General features: G+C 42.1%; 1 protein-coding gene across 2 annotated transcripts in view; it reads right to left on the bottom strand.

The window, feature by feature from the left end:
* The window catches only part of Peak1 (pseudopodium enriched atypical kinase 1), a 215,836-nt gene that overhangs the window by 5,557 nt on the left and 189,366 nt on the right, over positions 1-20,913 (bottom strand). For both annotated transcript variants that reach the window (XM_021173067.2, XM_029482036.1), the window contains one exon: positions 18,719-19,461. In XM_021173067.2, coding sequence (XP_021028726.1) covers positions 18,719-19,461 — 743 coding nt within the window. The remainder of the gene's footprint in view (positions 1-18,718; positions 19,462-20,913) is intronic.

Below are 20,913 nucleotides of genomic sequence, written 5' to 3' on the forward strand. Positions count from 1 at the left end.
TGCACTCAGTGCCTTATGCGCACCACCTCCAGCTTTCATACAAGCCCTTCAGACTGTGGGCTCCAACTAACGGTGCTGGAAAAGTGGAAGTATGCATGCTGAGGAATGGAACTTGACCCCTAAGCTCTCATCAGTTACAAAATCAACTCAAGATGAATTAAAGATTTAACCTCAAACTGTGAAGTTATAAAACCAGGAGAAACAGGGAAAAGACTGTAGGATGTTGGATCAGGAAAGAAATTGTGTACAAGACTCTAAAAGGATAAGTAATAAAAGCATAAATAGACATTAGAGACTACATCAAACTAAAAAACTTCTGTATCACAAAGAAAACAGACTGAAAACATAACAATGGGAGATATATTTGAAACTACATATCTGATAAGGGGCTATTCAGAATGTATTAGGAATTCTAAATAGCTGGGCAGTGGTGGCGCACGACTTTAATCCCAGCACTTGGGAGGCAGAGGCAGGTGAATTTCTGAGTTCAAGGTCAGCCTGGTCTACAGAGTGAGTTCCAGGACAGCCAGGGATACATAGAGAAATCCTGTCTCGAAAAAACAAACAAAACAAAAATCAAAATAAAAAAATACTAACCAACCAACAACCAAAAACAACAACAAAAATCACTAAAATGCAAATAATTCAATTAAAATTAGCACAAGGCATACAATGGGACACACACACACATACACACCCTCCACAGACATACACTCATACACACACCCACACACACACACACACACACCAGAGAAAGGCAAAGCAAACCACATCCCTCACTTCCATTAGAACGGCTGGCTGTTCCTGGGGCTGGAGAGGTTGCTCAGCAGTTAGGAATACTAGCTTTTGTTGTGCAGGACCTGAGTTCAGTTCCCAGCACACATGCCATGAAGGTCACAAGCATATGTAACTCCAGTTCCAGGAGGACCAGCTGCCTCTGGGCTCTGAGGGTGCTTGAACTCAGATAGAAACACCTCACCCCCCCTCCCATATACATAATTAAAAAGTAGCAAAAACAAATCATAGAAAAAAAAGCAAGGCTGTCACTGAAAGAAAAAAAAAGCGCCGGTGAAAAGTGTGGAGAAACAGAACCTCATGGTGCACACTGCTGGTGAGAACAGAAAGGAGAACAGTCAGAGAGGAGCCTCAAAGAATGAGAAACAGAGCCACCACGTGATCTCACACATTCACTGCATAGTCACAGGGAACGGAAGCAGTACTGTCGAAGGAACATCAGTATTCTACCATTTACTATTGATAGGCAAGAAATGGAAATGATATTAACTACTGACTGGATAAATAAACTACGGTACATATACATAAAAAATAACAACAGTCTGTGTTTTGTGATGACAAGGATGGAGGTGGAGATGATTTGCTAAAGTGAAATAAACCAGGCTCATACAAACAACAGTATGATCTCAGTCAGATGTGGACCCTCCCTCTAAGAATGGTCTCATAGAAGCTGGAGGGAGCTAGTGGTTATCAAAGGCTGGGGATGGCTGAGCAGCAGCTGTAAACAATAGGTTGGAGGCATGAATTCAGATGTTTTGTACAGTATGATGATTATAGATAATACACTATTTAATTTCAAAGAGCCAGAAGAAAGGATTTTGAATGTTTTAGTACCAAGAAGGCTGCATGTCCAGTTTATGTTTTTCCAAATAAGAAAGGATAAGCGTCCAGATAAACATTAGCAGTTTGCAGAGTTGAGTGTGTTGCAATGCCAAAGCTGGTTCTGCTCTATCTTTTGTGTACCTAGAAGACAACACAACTAGCACAATAAATGTTCTCTTACATTCTGTAGGAATTTCTAAGCCTGGTGCTCTTTCTCATCCCGTTCCCTGTGGGGCAATGGGCTATGCACAGACAGTCTGGTCTCCAGTTGAGCTGAGGTGTGGAACCCCGGTGAAACCTAGTGGTGATAGTTCACCTACATGGGATGGAAGGCGTTCCCTCATGTCTCCTGGAATCCCCTGTTGAAGTTACCGTCCTCACAGCCCCCACAGGAGAAGCTGTGGATTTTAGTCATGTACTCAATGTCCCAAGCTTCTGACCTTCAGGCTAGACTTCTCCCAGTTACCTAGCAACAACAAGATAACGTCCCACCATAAGAGGGGCTGCTTGGCCCCATCTCTCTCCTCTTAACTCTCTTTCCTCACTCTCTTACACTCTCACTCTCTCCTCCCGCTCTCTCTCTCTAACCTCTTACCCTAGACTTTCTTCTCTCTCTTTCCTTTCCCCCTTCTTTCCTCTTGGCCATGGCTGGTCTCTCTCTTTTACCTTCTCTCCTTCCCCCTACCTTTCTACAATAAAGCTCTAAAACCACAGACTCTCTCTGTTCATCAAGGCCTGCTGTGCTTGGATGGTGGAATAGGCTTTCTTCCTAATGAGCTGTTTCTAATCTCCCGATGGAAGGCCTTCCTGTGCTCCAGCCATGGACCAGACAGGCTCTCTCCCTCTGCCCTCTCTCCCGTATCCCTGGGGCCCCTGGTATCAGGGGCTGGCCCTTGTCCACCCCCCACCAAGTGGGGTCAGTGGCTTAGATGCCCACCTGGGACCGAGTGGAAAGCATGTGGCACAGGAGGAGCACAGGAGTAACTCTGGCCAGATGCAGGCTATTTCATCCTCCCTCTCTTTCCTCTACACCCCCCACATCCTACAGACCCCTGTGCCCTTTTCTGTATTATTAGGGATTGAAGCCAGGGTCTTGTTAGGCCATCTCCATTAAGAATGCTCACTTTTAACTGCCCCCTTATACCAACATCAGGCACTAAGATCTTCCAGAAGGAAGTCTATGCAAAGCAGGTGTGACTCAAGGAGAAACTTTGATCTCAAGGGGACATGAAAGTCGTACACACGTGAGATCACCCCAGAGGGGTCTGGAGGTTCAGAGAGTGCAGATGCAGTCTACCCCTAGTTCACAGACCAGCACGGCCTATTCAGCAGGGACACCACACCCCTCAGGTACCATAGACTCCAGGAATATATGCTCTTGGGGGTATGGATGCTGCTTGTTTGTTACAGTGATATGGAAAAGAACAAGTGTTTTTTTTAAAAAATTATTTTATTCATTTTACTTAAAAAGAAAACTGCAATTCTCTTGGGAGATGCAGATGGAACTCCAGCTTAGAGAAGCAGCATGCACTGATGTCTATTCATAAAGATATTAAAAATGAAAGAAAAAAGGCCCTGGGGCCTTGGGGGAAAAGAGCATCTCTTGCTCATAGCCTATGCTTATTACAATTAGAGACTTGATAGCACTGGTCCATGTATGGAAATGAGTCCACATGTATGTACTGAAATATCCAAAAACAAGGTCTTTCAAGTTTTCTGCCACATACTTACCTAATCAGTTTAAAAAATGCTTTATATTTATTTTAAAAGCAAACTTCACATCTTGAAATAGGATGTTCTCGGGCAGAGTTCAAGTTCAAACATCCATCTTTCAGAAAATCCTATCTTTGGAAAGCCCTCCAAGTCTGGAGCACATGCAGTGCACTGTATCCTGTATTCTCATCAATCACAGGCACTCCTTCTATAATGCACTGATGGCAATGCTTCACGTTTATGTGTCACCGGGTATTTAAAATCCTATATGTGCCATAACTTAGTTGTATGGGGCTTGGATCTGGCACAGGTGCCATTAAACTCATTGGCAGTTTATAATTTTCTCAGTATCATATTGCCTGCTGAAATGGAGGTTCCAGGGTCCCAACTCTTCAGTCTTTGAAACGTCTATCAAATATCATTGAGCTTGGCTGAATGAGACTGAAAATTAAACTCAGTTGACATGTTACAGAAAGGACACTCCCAAGGACTTAGGTCTGGGATTTAGCCTTGCCAATAGCTGAGTATCCTTGGGCATGCTCATTCAGGTCCTCTGGGTCTCAGTCTGCCTCATAAAGCAAACAACAGAAAGAATATGGAAACCTTACCTCACAGGCAGCTGGAGAGATGAAATGGGATCAAGTATACTGAGGACATCTAAACGCGACTGAGATACACAAATGTAATGCTGATAGCCAGTCAGATCACTTGGAAATATTAAAAAGGATGCACTCATACAGAATCTTTGTAGTTTTTCAAAGAGGACAAGGTAAAAGGAAATGACACTGTTTGTAGGGTGTGTGCAAATGTCCAGGTGCTCCTTTTCCTTTAGGTTCTGAGAGCTACCTGCCACAGCACCGGGGCTCGCTGACTGCTGGTCCAAGGGAGGACAGCTAACAGTAAAGGTTTTCTTGGTTTTTTTTTTTTTTTTAAGATAGTGTCCTATGAAGGATCCAGTCTGGCCTGGAACTCACTATGGAGCTCAGACTGATCTCAAACCTGAAGTAATCCTCCCTTAGAGATTACATATAGCTACATATAGTCCTGGGATTACATATACCTGTGGTCACTACACCTAGCTAAGGTCACCACCATCGATGCCAAGATCAGCATTATGTTCTAGTCCAAGGAAGCCATCCTAGTTCTAAGAGAAAATGGTTTAACTAAATTTTTACTTTTTACTATGCCAATTTACACTGAAAAAAAAAAGAAAGAAAAAAGAAAAAGAAAAACCTCACCATTAGGTGGTTCAAGATCAAATGTAAAGGAGATAGCCTATCCTGTGATATTTAAATTTATCTGCATGTACACACAGAGGCAGTCATACATATTTTTATCAAGTCTTCCAAAGTTTTGGGCGTAGATAAGAACATGGGTTCTACAACTAGAATTTATGTTTGGCTTCATAGATCAACTTGAGATAAAGGGTTGGAGTGACTTACACAGAAGAAGTGATAAATTGTTCCACTATTTTGGATGCTTGGGAGGGAAATGGCCTGCGCAGAGAGCAAGCTGAGTAGGTAGCACTTCCTTATCTCTGTATTTACACAGACAGGCTGAAGAATAATGGGTCAATCTGGTTTAAGGGCAAATGAAAACGAGAGAAGAAAGAGCAGGAGAGAGAGGAGAGGCACTGTGCTTTTAATTGGTTTATAACCGTGAAGCCGGTTACAACCCAAACATGGACTTGTGGAGATTTCCATAATAGGATTTCACATGATAGGTAGCTCATAAATCTTTATTATAGAGGCTGCAATGATGTTAATTTAGGCAGGAATATTATATTATTCTATGTACTACATAGTAGCCATTTTTCAAATATTAATAACTTGACTCCTTTAGATTAGAAAAATACCTCAAAATGATCTGACTTCAGATGATAAATTTCTAGCCCAAAAGTTATTTTGGAGAACAAACCACTCTTTCCAGAATAAATGGACAAAGTTCTTACTGCCAGGTTTTTTTTTTAAATTCCTTTACCCAATATTTTCTCTACTTGGGATAACATAAACTTTTCAGCTTCTCGTTTTCATCTCTCTCTTTTGAACAGAATTCCCACTCTTTCCTTATAAGGCTAGCTGGCTTGAACAGGGGCATCTCAAGGAGCCCTCAGAAGAACTATTCCCACAGGGATCCTGGTCCCATCTCCCACGCTCTGAACCAACAGCAGAATGAGGAAAATTTCACATTCCCAACAAGAGAAAACTATGGGAAAGCCTTTTTAAAATGCTGTCAATTTGGGCAGATTCTGTGTTTGTCTACAGTCTCTCCAACTGAAGAACTGAGGGACTGCACCCCAGAAACACTAGAGGGAGCTATAATATCAGCATCCAAGCACAGAACACATTGCAGCAGAACAAAATCTAGCTGCTGAATGTGGGAAAAATATACCATGGTCTGTCTGTCTGCCTGCCTGCCTGCCTGTTTGTCTCTCTCTCTGTCTCTGAATCATCAGCGTTAGCGATGCCGAGTTCACTCAGTAAAGGGAGCAGCTGATGAGAAGAGCAGAAGCTGGCTAGGAGTCCTCCTTGGGTGCAGGGGTTTCATGCTCACTGGGCATGTCAGCTTGATCCCTCCTCCCCAGAAGGATCAGGGGACCATTACAATGGGTAGCTAGCTGATCTCTACACGACATAATGTACAGTTGCAAAAGCAGGGGCTTGAAGGGAAAATGGGTACATGTTTGAGTTGACAAAATACACAGGGGAGGAACAGTATCTTGTTGCTATTAACTAAGCAGGCCAGCATGGCTGATGCTTCTACAGCACTGGCCACCACTTGTCGGATGAAAGCCATCTGACAAGATTTCCAAATACAGGGTAGGGATACTTCAACCACTGACGAGTTATCTGCTGGGAAATGGAAAAAAACCAAAAAACCAAAAAAACCAAAACAAAAAAAAAACCAAAAAACAAAACAAAACAAAACAAAACAAAAAAACCAAAGCCATAATCAGGGTCAGATTACCCTCTCTCAAGACCTTCTTAAACCCGGGTCAAACACACAACATGTACACAGCCTGGTCCCAGCAGGGGATCTGAGCTGGACAATGGCTCCTCGCACATAATCTGAAAAGTTTAATTCCAAACATTCATTTCAGTTCAGGGGCTCATTTCATGTGTTGCTCATGGCAACTGCTCTGCATACCTTTGAGGCAAATTTGTCATTATAAAGCATTTATGTTTGTAATAAGAATGTCAACCCAGACAGCTAACTTGTATAAAGTAGACTGTAGGGGGCCATGACTGCAAAGCCACAGTATGAGCAGCTGGGAAGGAAAAGACAGCACACGCCTATCATTACTGACCCTTCCAGAATGCCCTCACTGTCTGTTACCTGTAAAGTAGACCTTCCAGTCTGCTGCCCTTTGAATTTAAGACAAGAAACAGAGACATGGGGGATGGGAGTGGCGTGAGTATGATATGTAAGCTGGTCACTTACTATCTCTTGATTCTTTGTCCCAAAGGTGGCTTGAACTGCTAGTGTTCACTCAACATTCTGTTCTGCACACACCCCCTTATGTAGGCTGCTGACCACATACCTGCATTTGTAAACCACATTTATGTCTCTGACTCTCACACTGTAAACACTGGCTGAATAATTTGTGTTGCCTTATCCTGTGAATTCCTAATATCCAGTACAATCAAACCTGAGCCCTTTGCACCCTCACTCTCTGGCCTTCTCTGTTCCTGGTGAGTGGCTCCATTACCTGGCTCTGTTTCCTGTTTTCCAACATCAAGTTCACTCTGGACTTCTTTCCCATCTTTATGCCCTATGTCCAACTGATTTACAGCTCCTACTGATTTTATTCCTAAATTGTCCTTTCTTCACCTCTACTGTTAGCATTACTGCCTTCCTAGACTACCACAAAGGTTTTCCAATGGGACTCCTTGCTTCTCCTATGAATTCCCTTAAAAAATAACTTTCACAGGGAGCAAAGGCATCTTTAAAAATCTGCTATAACATACCTATTTAGATAACCTAGCAGTCTCTCTTCACAACTGTATTTCCTGCCCCCTTTCCATTCATTCTTACCATGGTGGTCTGTCTGTCTGTAGCCAGTCTTCCATGCCTGTTGTACCCTTTCTGTCTGGACATCTTTCTTACTATAGTTGGCTGATTTTTTTGGTCCACTTTAAGAACAGACACTTGTATCTCAGGGCCTAACAGAGAACAAGGCACACAGAACATGTTTACCTATACAAAACACCAAGAAAAAGCTACACTGAATCCAGTGTGGCTATATTGTTTATTTGCCCAGAGCAGCTAGAGTACACGAACAGCTTTCATGAAACAGATGGAAGTTGGCAAAATAATGGGGAGGGGGCAGTAGCAGACAGACCTGAGTAATCAATGCTCATGACTGATCTGACTACACGATTGAGGAAAACTGGATCAATGCTAGCTGTCTGCTGAGTGGAGTCTGCCCTAGAGACTCACCAACTTTATACTGAACAGAACTACAGAACGACAAGGTCCTTCGTCATTCTACTCAATTTTCTATTCTTTTCCCCAAAGAAAGTAATAATTACAAAATGCAGGACTCTTCAAAAATAGCCTACATTAGCTTTTATTTTTCCATTATGGGCCCAGTGTGCCTTCAGCCTTCTTCCACTTTATCAGCAGGGAATCTCATTTCCTTCTCACACTACGAGTTTTACAGTGCCTCAGTGAGCCTTAAGTGAGATGGATATTGTAGGGAGTGAATTGTAGATGGACACAATGAGAAACACTGAAGAGCATATGCATTCTCCCATCTGGGCTGTTCTGTTGCAGTACACAGAAGCACAGCTGCAATGGGGGTGTGCAGAATGAAAACCTCAATTTCTAAACTGATACCTAGTGTTTGATAGTCTAAGGATATAGAGGTCAATTACTGCTTGACAGTAATTCCTTGGCCTGCTGAGGAGTATCCCTTACCTCTGGTTACAGAGGTAAGATCCCCAACCCCATCCCTATAGGCAATGTTACAACAACCTTCAAAATAGATGAAATGTTAATATATGAAGCTGTCTGGGCCTCCACACTGTAGATGCTGAGGGCTCCACACTGTAGGAATCTGTTATGAGACTTGTCAGGCTGGTTGGGTATTTTAATGCTTAAATTACTACAAAAATGTTCACATAGCTAAGAAACTCATTTGGAACCTAGGAGATATTTGAGAAGGCAATGTGTAAGTCTTTACCATTTGATTTGTGACTTGGAGCTCAGGATCCAGATTAGGAATTCAATTAACGTGAACCCAAACTTGTAATTCCCAATATGTTCTCTTACCTCATCAATATTAAAGCTCTGATTTTCTAGGCAATCTATTGTGACTCCAAGTTCTTTCTTTTGAGCAAGTTCCCAGCTGGGGCTCTGACACTTCTACATGCATCGAGCCGTGAAGTGAGGTGCCCACTAATCTAGAATGGCCATGTATGTGTAGCTGGCTACTGGTCACCCACTTTCTGTTACATTTCAATGTTGGATATATTTGTGTTGAATTATGAACGTGGGAATGGTTTCCCACCTAGATTTTCCCTTACTACTAAGCTAGTAATTAACTGCCTGTGTAGATAGTATGAGCTCGTTGTAAATTCCAACCGATAACAGCTATTCTCCGTAATGCTTTTTCATTTAGTGTCTTGCTTTCTCAGCATCTACCCAAATAAGACAAATTGGGATTTGAGTAAAAAGTGCAATAAAAGGCACTGGTCTCCACAATTTACTTCAACTTTATTACAAGCTTTTAACAAGGCTGTGGTGTAGGAGGAAAGTGAGTAGCCTTGCTGGTATAACAGGAAAGTCCCATGTCTACTGAGCTGTTTATCACCTGGCATTGAGAACAAAGACCTGTACTATGAAAAGAGAAGACTCCTACCATCTCAACTTTGAACTTCTTGGGGGAAAACATTCAGAAAGTTAGTTGCATTTTTATATATGTGAAGAATTAAACAACTTCTTTAAAGTAACTTCATCTAAATTTAACACATGGTCTTTCATGACAGCATTTGGTCAAAGATTATCTCATTGAGGTAAATAAAAAAAAAAGTCTTAATGAGACCAAGCAATAATCTACCAGGTATCTACCCAATTTCTTCTAGGCAAAAGGCACTACACAAGGGGCTAGCTTACTGGCTCAAGTACAATAATGGGAGAGGTACTGCTTAGGAGTCAGGAGTCAGCCTGCCATGAAATTGGTGTCTCTCCAAACCAGGCCATCCTCTCCGGCCTCCATTTCCTTTAGTAACAGATGACGAAGGCCCTTCTAAAACTGACCTTAGTCTATTAGGATAATTGGCTAGTGGCTGCTATGATTCTTTGAAAGACAAAGAAGGCAATGGAGATTTTACTTGGATAGCAGGGAGGTTTAGTTCAAGTTTAATCTTACATTTATCTTTATTTAGAGACCAGGGAAGTAAGTTAGGGGCTGGAGTCCAGCCAATGTGCAGCTCACCCAGACAGTCTGGTCTGCTGGGTGGTAGTCTGCCAAGATGACAGAATAAGAGAAACCATGGATGAGGAATAAAACAGGGAACTGAAGGTGACCGATTGTGTGGGAGCCAGTTTTGCTTTTTCCTTTACTAAGGCACTTACTTTATTAAAAGTTGACTACATTCACAGCCTCCCCATTTCTTATCCCTCTAATTTGCTGGGTTGGTGTCCAACCCCACTATTACACATAGCCTTGTCTTGAAATAGGCTCAAGCTCTCAGCCTGGGGACTATGCATTTTGTGGCTAGGGTCCCAATTGTTCCTGCTTTGAGTCGCATCTCTATGTATGTAGGCTTTTTCTCACATTACAGATCCTTCCACTAACAGTCTCATACACCCCATTTAGTCTGAATTAAATCAAGATACTGGGGGACGAGAAAACTTTTTCTAGGCTTCACGTTTCTTATGAAGCCCAAGCTCTGTGTTTAGCTGTTGAGCTTGTTTGCCTTGGCTGTCATTTGCATGCTTCACAGACAACGCATCCCTTGGAGTCATGTATCACTGAATGGCACTGCCATCCTTTGGGGGTTATCCTTCCTAGAAGTTTATGACTGCTGCCTTCATCGTACGTCTAGCACTTACTAGACAAGGCTCACACCTTTGGCAGCTCTGAACCACATGTCCCTTCTTGTCCTTTGTCCTGCTGCAGTGTGGGTGGACTCAAAATTACCTAGACTATTGCAATAACACACCAGTGAGTCCCAGCTTGCATTCTTTGGGGCCCCTCCCACTATAATTTTCACCAAATCATTAATTTTGCATTACCCCCCCCCCCCGTTTGAGTCTTCATTATAATCTGTCTTATTTAAAGAGTTATGCTTTTGGCTTTCTCACTGAATTACAAGCTCTATGAAGGCAAAGACTTGCCTTATGCATATGTATTGATGTAAACCCACAAAAATATCATGTTTTATATTGTTTCTTCTGAAAGGTCATGAAATATTTTACCAAATGTCCATTATTATATATTGTACTAGGTTCTAAGCACATAAGAATTAAAAAGCCATGGTCCTTGCAGTAGATGTCAAAAGTAATGGTGGGTAAGAGACACACAAATGTTTCTATATTGTGTAATGGAATTACTGCTTATTTGTACAACTTAGTGTGATAATATCATGCATATATTAAATTCTGTGGGTTTTTTAAAGACAGAGTCTAGCTGTATAGTCTAGTCTGGGCTGAAACCCAGGGTCTTCCTATTTCAGCTTCTCAAGTGCTGGGACCACAGGCATCTGCCAACCATGCCCACATATCCTGTAACCCTCTTCTCTCACAATGGCTTCATTATGGTTTGACTGTGACATGTTCCAATGGGCTCATGCATTCAACCATGGGATGCTATTGGAGCTGTTTGGGACTGTAGAATTTTTGTGAGGCTTCAGTGGAGGAAGGAGGTCATTGCAGGGAAGACAGTGAAGTTTACAGCCCAGCCCTGCTCATTGTTCTGTTTGCTAATCTAACAAGATATGAGCAGGCAACATCAGGTTCCTGCTACCACCACTGCAGGCCCCTCCTATTGCTATGCCTTCCAGTTATGATGGGCTGGTATATCCTCAAACTGTGAGCCGAAATAAATCCCCTTCCCCTCTAAGTTCCTTCTGCTTTGGTAGTTGCTTCTAACAATGGGAAAATGTAACTGATGAAAAACAAACAAACAAACAAACAAACAAACTAAAAAACAGTGAGAAGGGTAGCTTCTGGGAGGAAGTTGATCTCTTCATTCTTTGGAACAAGTTTGTGAGGAATGTGGACGTTTGGGAGCTACAGGCCAGAGAAACCCAGGATTTTGTAAGCAGAGGTCAATAGGTGAGGGTAATATACACAATTTAGTGAGTTAGTCTGGTTGGGAGTTCAGGAGACCAGAATGTCAACTGAAATGTAGCCAGGCTCATGAAGTTGCAGAGGGAAACATTCTCTATTGAGAATGGGACAAGATGCCCTTTATGTCACATGCTGGCTAAGAATCTGGTTATATTCTGCCTATGTCCCCAAAATTTGGGTAAAGATGAATTCAAAAGTAACAAAACCAATTTGATTGGAAATTTCAAGACAGGAAATTTCACATGGGCATGTGGCCTATGACACGGTATATTTGGTCACTGGCTGGAAGTGGTTAGAGCTGGGTAAGGAGGCCAGGGCAAGAGCAGCTCTCATGGATAAGGAGATGAGCACAGAGAGGCTCGGCTCTCTGCACTGGCACATGGCAATAGCTGGGAAGTTGCAGAACTTGTAGCATGAGGGCCTCACTGCAGGAGGTGGGTCACTAGGGGATGGGCCTGGAGGATTATAGCCCAGTCTTGTTTCTAGCCTCTCTCTGTTTTCTGGTTTGGTGAGGTGTGAGTAAGTAGCATCATATTTCTGCCACCAGAGTCACAAGCTGCTCTAGCCATAAAGCCTTCCCTCCATGACAGACTGAAATCTCAGGCAGTGAGTCAAAATAAGTCCTCCCCGCTTAAGCTTAAGGAGCTTCTTGTTATAGACCTGGCTACAGTGACAGGGGAAGATAGGTAAGTCTTAAATATAAGACCTAAGAGTAAATGGTTTTCTACTTTACAGAGAGACACTAGACTTAGAAAAGGCATGTACAAGGCTAAAGAAACATAGCCAGTTTGCAACTGAACTCTAAGGTAAACCAAGTTCTTCTGAGTTTAAAACCTCATTCTTAACTACTTTGTCATAAGGCCTCAGAAATTCTATATGGAAACCACCGTGGGGGTTGCTGCTATAAATGTGGTTTCCCAGAGCTCACTGCCAGCAATTCTGATTCTGTAGGTAAGGAGATGGCTCTGTTAGTGAGGACCCCTCAGGTGGCTATGGAGTAGGTCATCTGTAGATCAGAAGGCTGAAATTCTTCATTGAGTCACACTGTCTCCCACGAGAAGGGCAGTGCAGACAGAAGAGCCAGCATGTGCAAAAGCCGAGGAATATGAAGTGGGAACTATTTCTAAGTTATGCTAGAGGACAGGACGACAGAGGTGAGGAACAAGGCTAACTAAGGGTACCTGTGCTCTTAGGCACCTCCATGTTCGATCTACAACCTCAAATGCTCGAGTCTGCCCCTGCCACTGAACAATCACAATATTATCTTTCAACAAAATCAAAGTCACCCCTAATGACCATCACTCTCACATCGGATTTAACGGAATACTTCTATAGATCATTTTAAACAAAGGTGTGCTCCTACTGTTTGGTATTCTAGGACAATTTAAAATAAACATTTTTCATCTTATATAGTCTTTATAGTCACCAATTATAATGGTTACAAACATTTAATTGGGATAATGTGCTTTAATTTATTAAACCGTTTTCTTAATATCAGGAGCTTAATTTGTTTCTAATTTTGATATCAATGCAATTCTTGAGGTTGCTACATTTTGTAGCATTCTGTTATAATCTTAAGAAAAAAGGGTGTTTACATCTTTGAAGTAATGAGAAAGGAAATATCTAAGTATAGAACCGATCTAAATATTCTGAGGCTAATGCCTACTATTAAAGAATACTAATGAGTAACCTATACATACAGTGTGGACTGCTGTCCCTGTTCTGCTACCAACAATACATTATTTCATTGTATTTTACATGCACTCCATAGTTTATGAAAGCAGTTTCACTACCTAGCCATGTGCATTATAACAATTTTATGAGGTAGGCATGGCAGTCAGTTTCTACTGATGTTAAAAACGAAAAGTTCCTTGACCTGTTTAATAATAGAGAGAAATTTCAGAATGTGGGCCCAGATGACTTCAAAGCTCTTTATTTTGCATTAAAATGTCTTTTAGTTTTAGATAAATCCAAATAAAGTTATTCATGATGAAGAAAAATTAGAATAAGTGACAGGAAAAAAAATCTTCAAATTCAGTAGAAGTTCCAAATTAAAACCAGTCATTTTAGAACAAAGAGCAACATCAACACTGGTTATGGATTGTATCGTCTCTGAGAGACAAGGGCTATAAGGAGATGATCACGGTTAAGTTACGAGCGGGAGCCTGATCTGATGTCAGGGATATCCTCATAGTAGAGAGACACCTGCAGGCTCAGCTGCTTTTTCTGTGATGTCAAATGCATCGAAAGGTGGCTGTCTCTGATGCCTATGGAAACCTTCACCAGAAACCAAGCCAGTCGCAACCATGACCTTGGATTTTCCAGACTCTAGATTTGGAGAATTAAGTTGTGGAGTCTATGACAGTTTTCTATCAGCTTAAGTAAACAAAAACTGTGGAAGTGCCATTCCAACAATAGTTAAGAATTTTCCAGAAGCAGCCTTAGAACTAAGTAGATGCTGAAAGCATTTAAAATGCATGTTAGAAAAACCCTGGATAAGTGTTAAGTGACAACTTCAGCAAATGCAGATGTTAAAGGAGATGGTGCTGAGGCCTCTGATGGATACGAAGAACACATCATTAGAAACTCCTAGTAAGGGGACCCACGTCATAAAGTGGTAGAGAATTGGAAACTGCACTGTGTTCTCGTGGTTTGTTAAGGAAAGAATTGTATGAGAGATAAAAATGGGATTTTTAGTTGGGATGTTCAAGTCAGGCAATGAAGGAACACCTTGGTTTCTCCTTACTGCTTATGGGACAATAGGAAAGGGGAAAGGAGATGCAGGCTATGTGGTCTGCTCATAGTGTAAAAGGCATGGATGTTTAATCTTTTGTTTTGAGACAAGATCTCTCGTAGCCTACTAGGCAGGCCTCTGACTCTATGAAGCTGGGTTGAGGATGGCTTGAACTCCTGATTCTCCTGCCTCTGCCACTGCAGTGCTAGTACTACAGGTGTGAACCACTGCACCAGGCTCGAAAACTTGTTATTTACAGGACACTAAGAGTGTGTGCTAGACAGCCATTCGATCAAGAGGTCTCAGCAGAAGGCAGATGAGGACAAGGCCATATAAGTGGAGAGAGCCGGTTTGGGTGTAGTTTTGTCCAAAGCAGATGCAGAGTAGAAGGGCGTGGAAAGACTCCAGGGTATTCTGAATTCTACTGGCCTGGCCCTTGGAGCTCTTTGGCTGCTCATGTGCATTATTCATTAAGGAAAAGGAAGAAAGCCATGGAGGTGATAAAGAGATCAAGACTACTGCTGGAGGGATGGCTCAGAGGTTAGCAGCACTTGCATCAGCCAGCTTACAACCATCTGTAACTCTCCAGTTCCAGGGAATTCAGTGTCTTCTTCTGGCTTCTGCAGGCACTCACACACATGGACTGCACACAAACTCATGTGGGGGCGTGAACATGCCACATATATATTACAAAAAAAAACTTAAAAAAAACAATATTGTTCTTCTTAATAAGGGACCAGTGGATAGGGCTGTTTCCTTTTAGGTGTCAACAAATGATTAGCCTGTTTCTCTAGATTTAGAGAGTTAAGGGGAAAATAAATTGTGTGTCAGGGTAGAGAGCCTTTTTGAGGCACTATATGAGCAACAGAGTATCAAATGAGAGCATCTTTATGAGTTACGGGTAGCTGAGACTTGCTAGATTTGGATTTTGGTACCCAGCTCTCCTTTCTCTCTTGCCTCTGATTTCTCATATTTCAGGATGGAATGTTTAGCCTATGCCTGTGCACAACTGTATTTGGAAAGCAAATAAGTTGTCTAGCTTTACCCAGATAACAGATAGCAACGCTGCAGTAAGTACCTTAAGTTTCATTCATACCTCATTTAGAGAACATGTAGATGAGGCTTTAAATAAGGGCTTTGGAGTTGATCCTTGGGAGTAAGACTTTTAAGGCAGTTGGGCTGAATTTGCCTGTGATAGAGACATGAGAGGGAGGGACTGAAGATAGAATCCTATGGACTGAATTGTGTCTCCTCATTTAGATGCTGAAACTCTGAAGTGCAATGAGGGCTTATCTGAAGATACAGCTCACAAAGAGAGAGATACTTAGGTAAGTCATATAGTTGGGGCCTGCATACAATAGGACCGGTGTCTTTCTAAGAAAAGAGACCCATCTTAGTGACGCTCATCACATGTGAGGACTCAGAGAGACTAGTCCTTACCAAAAAATAACCAACTTACAACTCTGACTTTGGACTTCTCAGCTTCTAGAAACATAAGAAAATCAATTTCTATTGTTGGACCAGTGGTTTCAATTGGCAGTCAGGTGCTTGTCCAGCACACACAAGACCCTAAGTTCAATTCCCAGCAACACACACACACACACACACACACAAACCTATTTAAGCCACCTAATTAATCTAGAATATTCTGTTATGGCAGCCTGAAAAACCTGACACAAAGTAACTATTTCAATAGCTTACCACTGCAGTGAACGTGGAGTAGGTAGATCCTTTCCCTTTCAAGTGGACTTGCGTTGCAATATTTTAAGAGAGAAGCCCTACTAGGCTACTCTAAATTCACTAATATGGGAAGGGATATTTTAAGAAGACAAACAGTAAAGAGGTTGTTGGGGCCAACCACTGGTTTCATTTGTTCGTCTTTGCAAATGCAGGGGTCTCAGAGTTCTTAGACTTTATCACTTTAAGACTGTAAATCCATTAGGCACTTCTGGAAATGCCCAGAAAGTCTTCAAAGAGACATTTATATTCAGCATTTAGTGTAAAGCCCCCTTTCCAAACCTGCCAACAACTACCAGTATATAATCACTTGCCACCTGCTCTTTTGAGATTGCTTTTGTATTATTACAAGCAAAGAAATCAATACTACACCATTGATTTAGGAAAGAGACAAGACTGTGTGGCAATAATACATAAAGTTAGTCAAGCCCCACTTCTCAATTGTTTTGAAAGAACAGATAGTTTTATGCCCCTTTCTGAAATAGGTACTCATTCTGCATTGGTGATCTTGTAGCAATAAAGACCCAAGATAGATAAGGTACTATAACCCCAATTGATATAACAGCTCTTGAGAGCTACACAGAATCTCAAAATGCCTTTTTATACTCAACAGTAATATATTAACTTGAGTCCATATCTTCTCTCTACAGTTTATCCCTTGGCTTAATTTTAAAAGTGTGGGCTGCAGCAGCAGGTCAGGACAGTGAAAGGTGGAGGTGGGGAAACTGCAGATGTAAGCCAGCTGAAGAGCTGGTCTAAACACTATGTCTTGATAGCACAGTAAGGCCAATTGTTTACCTTACCCATTCATTCATTTACTAAGAAACCATCTGGTCTTTGTAAGCTAAATGGACAGGTAAAAGTCATTTAGATATGTTAATTGGTTTTGAACCAGTGAATAGAATCAGTGAAAGCAGGCTGTGGGAACGAGAGCATTATACTGAGCCAGTGCTCTGAGCACCTTTCACTTGACTTCTCTCTTTGGTCACCACCGTAGTCCCATAAAATACATGGCTTACCACTTAAACATCTAAAGAAAAGGAAACCATCTAGGAGACCCAAAGACTTTAACTCTCTCTAACTTTTGTGAAGTACGGAAGAAGCCAAAGGCAGCTCACTTACCAAACAGCCCCAAAGACAGCTGTTGGTACCCACAAAACTACTAGATGGTAAAGTCAGGATCAGAAGGCAAGTCTTTGGGAGTTCATAGCACACACCAAAGCTATTCCTCTTATAGGACCTGTTGTTGACTGTTGCAGTGAGTATAACTGGACAAGAATCCTCAATGTCTCAAGTAGCCTGGGTATCTCAAAGTAGTGGGCTGTCTGGAATGGTTGACATGTGTTTAAAAAAGCAATACACAACACGGCAAAGTATAGGCTGCATAGTCAGAAATATCTGAGGTGTGTGTGTGTGTGTGTGTGTGTTTGAGAGAGGGGGTGGGGAGCACTCATGAGCAAGAGCCCATATGCTCCTTCCACTCTTCCACTCTCTGGGTCCCAGGGACTGAAGTCATCAGACTCAGTCGTCAGGCCTGTAGCAAGCAAGCATCTTTGCTCAGTGGGCCATGTTGCTGGCCTGATATAGTAAATCCTAGCTCTACTCCTCGCTGTGTGACCTCAAGCGAGTTAGTTACCTCACTGAGCAAAACCTTCCTCAGGTGTCAAATGGGAAAAAAAAGGCCCTTATGAGCATGACGCGAACATTGAGTATGAATTTCCTTCTCTATAAAAATGTTTCCCAGGAAGCATACAAGCTACAGAGGAGGGGTAAGCAAGGATCTTTTACTTGGTAGAGAATAAAGACAGAAACATGGCATGAAGGGACATCACAGGCTTCGGTATTTTGCAAACTGCCAAGGCTCATTTCTTCTAGGAAGACTCTGAGTTAAAGTCTGTGATAGTTCATAGTTCATTCTCAATGTGAAGGGATTTATAAATATCACAGAAAAATGCTCTGGGCATGACTATGAGGCTGTTGGTGGGAAGGTTTAAAAGCCTAGGAAAAACCCACCCTGAATGCAGGCAGCAGGGTCCTATAGGCTAGGGCCCTGGACTGAAAACGGGGAGAAAGTTATCTGAGCATCAACACTCCCTCTCTGCTTGCTGACTGAGAAGCAATGTGACCAGCCAACCCTGCTATGCTTTCCCCACTGTGACAGACTGTATCCCACCCTACCGGGAGCCAAAACTAACCCTCCATCCATGAAGTTGATTCTTGTCAGGTATTTGATCTCAGTCCTTCCAGACTGCCACAGAATGTTAGCTTTCCTATATTTCCTTAGTGTCTATTTTTCCCTTCAGTAATAAACCTGCTTATTAGACCACCTGCTAATATAGGATGCTCACTCCCTTTCACACAGTGGAGGAGAGAAAGTGGGAAGGAAGAATGGATCTGTCATTCCATTACATAATTACAATTATGTAATGGAATGACAAGGTGCTGACTAAGATTAAGGTAAGGCTAGGCACTCACGAGAAAAAGGCTGGCAGATCTCTATGAGTTTGAGGCCAGCCTGGTAGATATAGTGAGTTCAAGGCCAGACAAAGCTACATGGTGAGATCCTGTCTCAAAAAGAAAGAAGGAAATATTAAGGAGAGATTTTCAGTATTTTCCTACCTTGACTGCATAGTTACTGAGTGGATCTTTTGCATACGAGGCAGTGTAGTAAACCGCATCTCCGGCTTCACAGCACGGTTTGTCGCTGGTTAGCCTGAAGTCTGACCAGCTGTCTACTCCAAAGCGGAGTTGGTCTTTCTGCCCAGCCATGAAGAGGTCTTCACATTTAACTGCCAGTCTCTTCAAGGCATCTGTATGAAGGCTTCGGAGTTTACCCACCACTTCCTCCCGATTGTCAAGTCCTCGATAAAGTGCTTGTCTCTGTGGCTTCTGGATGCTTCGAGTCTGTCTACAGGAGAGACCACGTCGACTGGAGAGTGACTCCATACTGTTGGAAAATCTGTCCTTAACACTGAGAGTGGCTAGGCTGGAGATACTGTTTGCTGCTGAAGGAACAGGTCTCTCCTTATGCAAAGGTCTCTCCAAGGATTCATAAGACTCAACGTCTAGTCCCTTGAGTTCATAGCTAATAGAAGACCCAGCACTGCTGGCATCCCAGTTGGGATCAATATCGTAGGTGGGATTAGCCATGACGCAAAGGCTGCTTTCCATGGCTTTCTGAAGGTCTTTGGAGATGGGCTCAGTATTGGCTCGTATCATTTTCTTTGGCAGTGGGGGTGGTGTGGGTTGGGAAGCATTCAGTCCTTCTTGGTCTGTCTTCTCTCCAAAGGCAATGGCATCATCCACCGCTCCCTTGGGATGCCGTGGATGCTTGGGAGGTATCATAGCTGCTCGAGATTGTCCTGCATTGTTTTTAAAGAAAGAAGAAGAGAATGAATCAAATGTGTCAACCTCATTTCATAATTTAAACAAGTAGGAATGCGTGACACAGGCATGGGGAATCTAACAATCGTCAGTGCTTTCACTGAAATGAAATGTGAAGCCAAGGAACAAACGCCTGAACATTGAAGGTATGAATCCAAAGCTCAACTGGAGTAACAAAGATGAATTATGTCTCAGCATTTCTCTCTCAGGGTTTAGGTGGTGAGCTTTGTTTTCAAAAGGAATCCAGATTCTACAGTCCTGTCTCCAATAATATTGTTAGCTGTCACCACACCACAGAAATAGAAAGGAGAGACACTAGAAACATCTGCATGTGACAATAGAGATGACAGTACTTGTGGATCAAGAAAATACCTGGGAGTCCTAATGAAAACAGAATTGAAACTAGCAATGAGAACACTGCACAAAGCCTGACAAAATATTCTTCTGTTTTTTGTAGTATCATTCCAATTTTACATTGTATATAGCACCTGACACTACATATATGCACATATAATTTATGGATCTAATGGTTATGTTTAGAGGGCAAAACACACAAGAGTTCAATGTTGTTTCTTACATAATGGAGAGAAGACATTATTTTCTAAAGATAGAAATATGTCATCAAAGTTCTACAAGAGTACTAATATTAGCCATGTTTTTAAAATGAGGCCTTTAATCGAGAGATAGAGGAAGAACATAATGTCTGGTTATAGATTGTGCTATGTTGTGGTCCTAACCCCTGGTATCTTATGAATACGTCCTCATTTAGAAACCGAGTCTTTGCTCATATGATAAAGTTGAGGTTAGAAAACGTTCCAATCAAAAGTGGCTGGTATCCTAATAAGAAGAAAACGCAGTGTGAAGACAAATAAGGAGACCACTATGTGGTGACAGGGGCAGAGACAGAAATGATTTAACTGTAAACCAGGAATGCTGAAGATGGATGGCCATCATTAAATACCAGGCAGAGGCAAGAACAGATTCTACTCAGTGTCTTAAAAGAAGCATGGTTTTGTGGGCAGAAGTTTCAGTTCAGTCCCTAGACTTCATAATTGCCAAAGATTAAGTTTCTGCTGTATTCAGCAACCCATTTAAGGTGCTTCATTACAACAATCCTAGGAAATAAATACATTTTCCCACTTATAACCATACAGAGTTCAGGTAAATGGATGGTGTGAGGGTTAATATTATCAACCTGATATTATCTAGAACCACCTAGGAGACCTTTGGCTATAGCTGTGAATGTCTGTATGAGGCTAACTGGGGTGGGGAGAGCCACTCCAAATGTGAGCAGCACCATACCTTGGGCTGTGATCCTGAACTGAATAGAAGAAAAGCAAGTGAGCTGAACACCAGCATTCATCTCTCCCTCCTGGCTGCAGATGCAAGCTGCCTCATATGTCTACTGCCATGACTTCCCTACCAAGATA

This window comes from Mus caroli, chromosome 9 (assembly GCF_900094665.2).
Source record: "Mus caroli chromosome 9, CAROLI_EIJ_v1.1, whole genome shotgun sequence".
NCBI classification, from domain to species: Eukaryota; Metazoa; Chordata; class Mammalia; order Rodentia; family Muridae; genus Mus; species Mus caroli.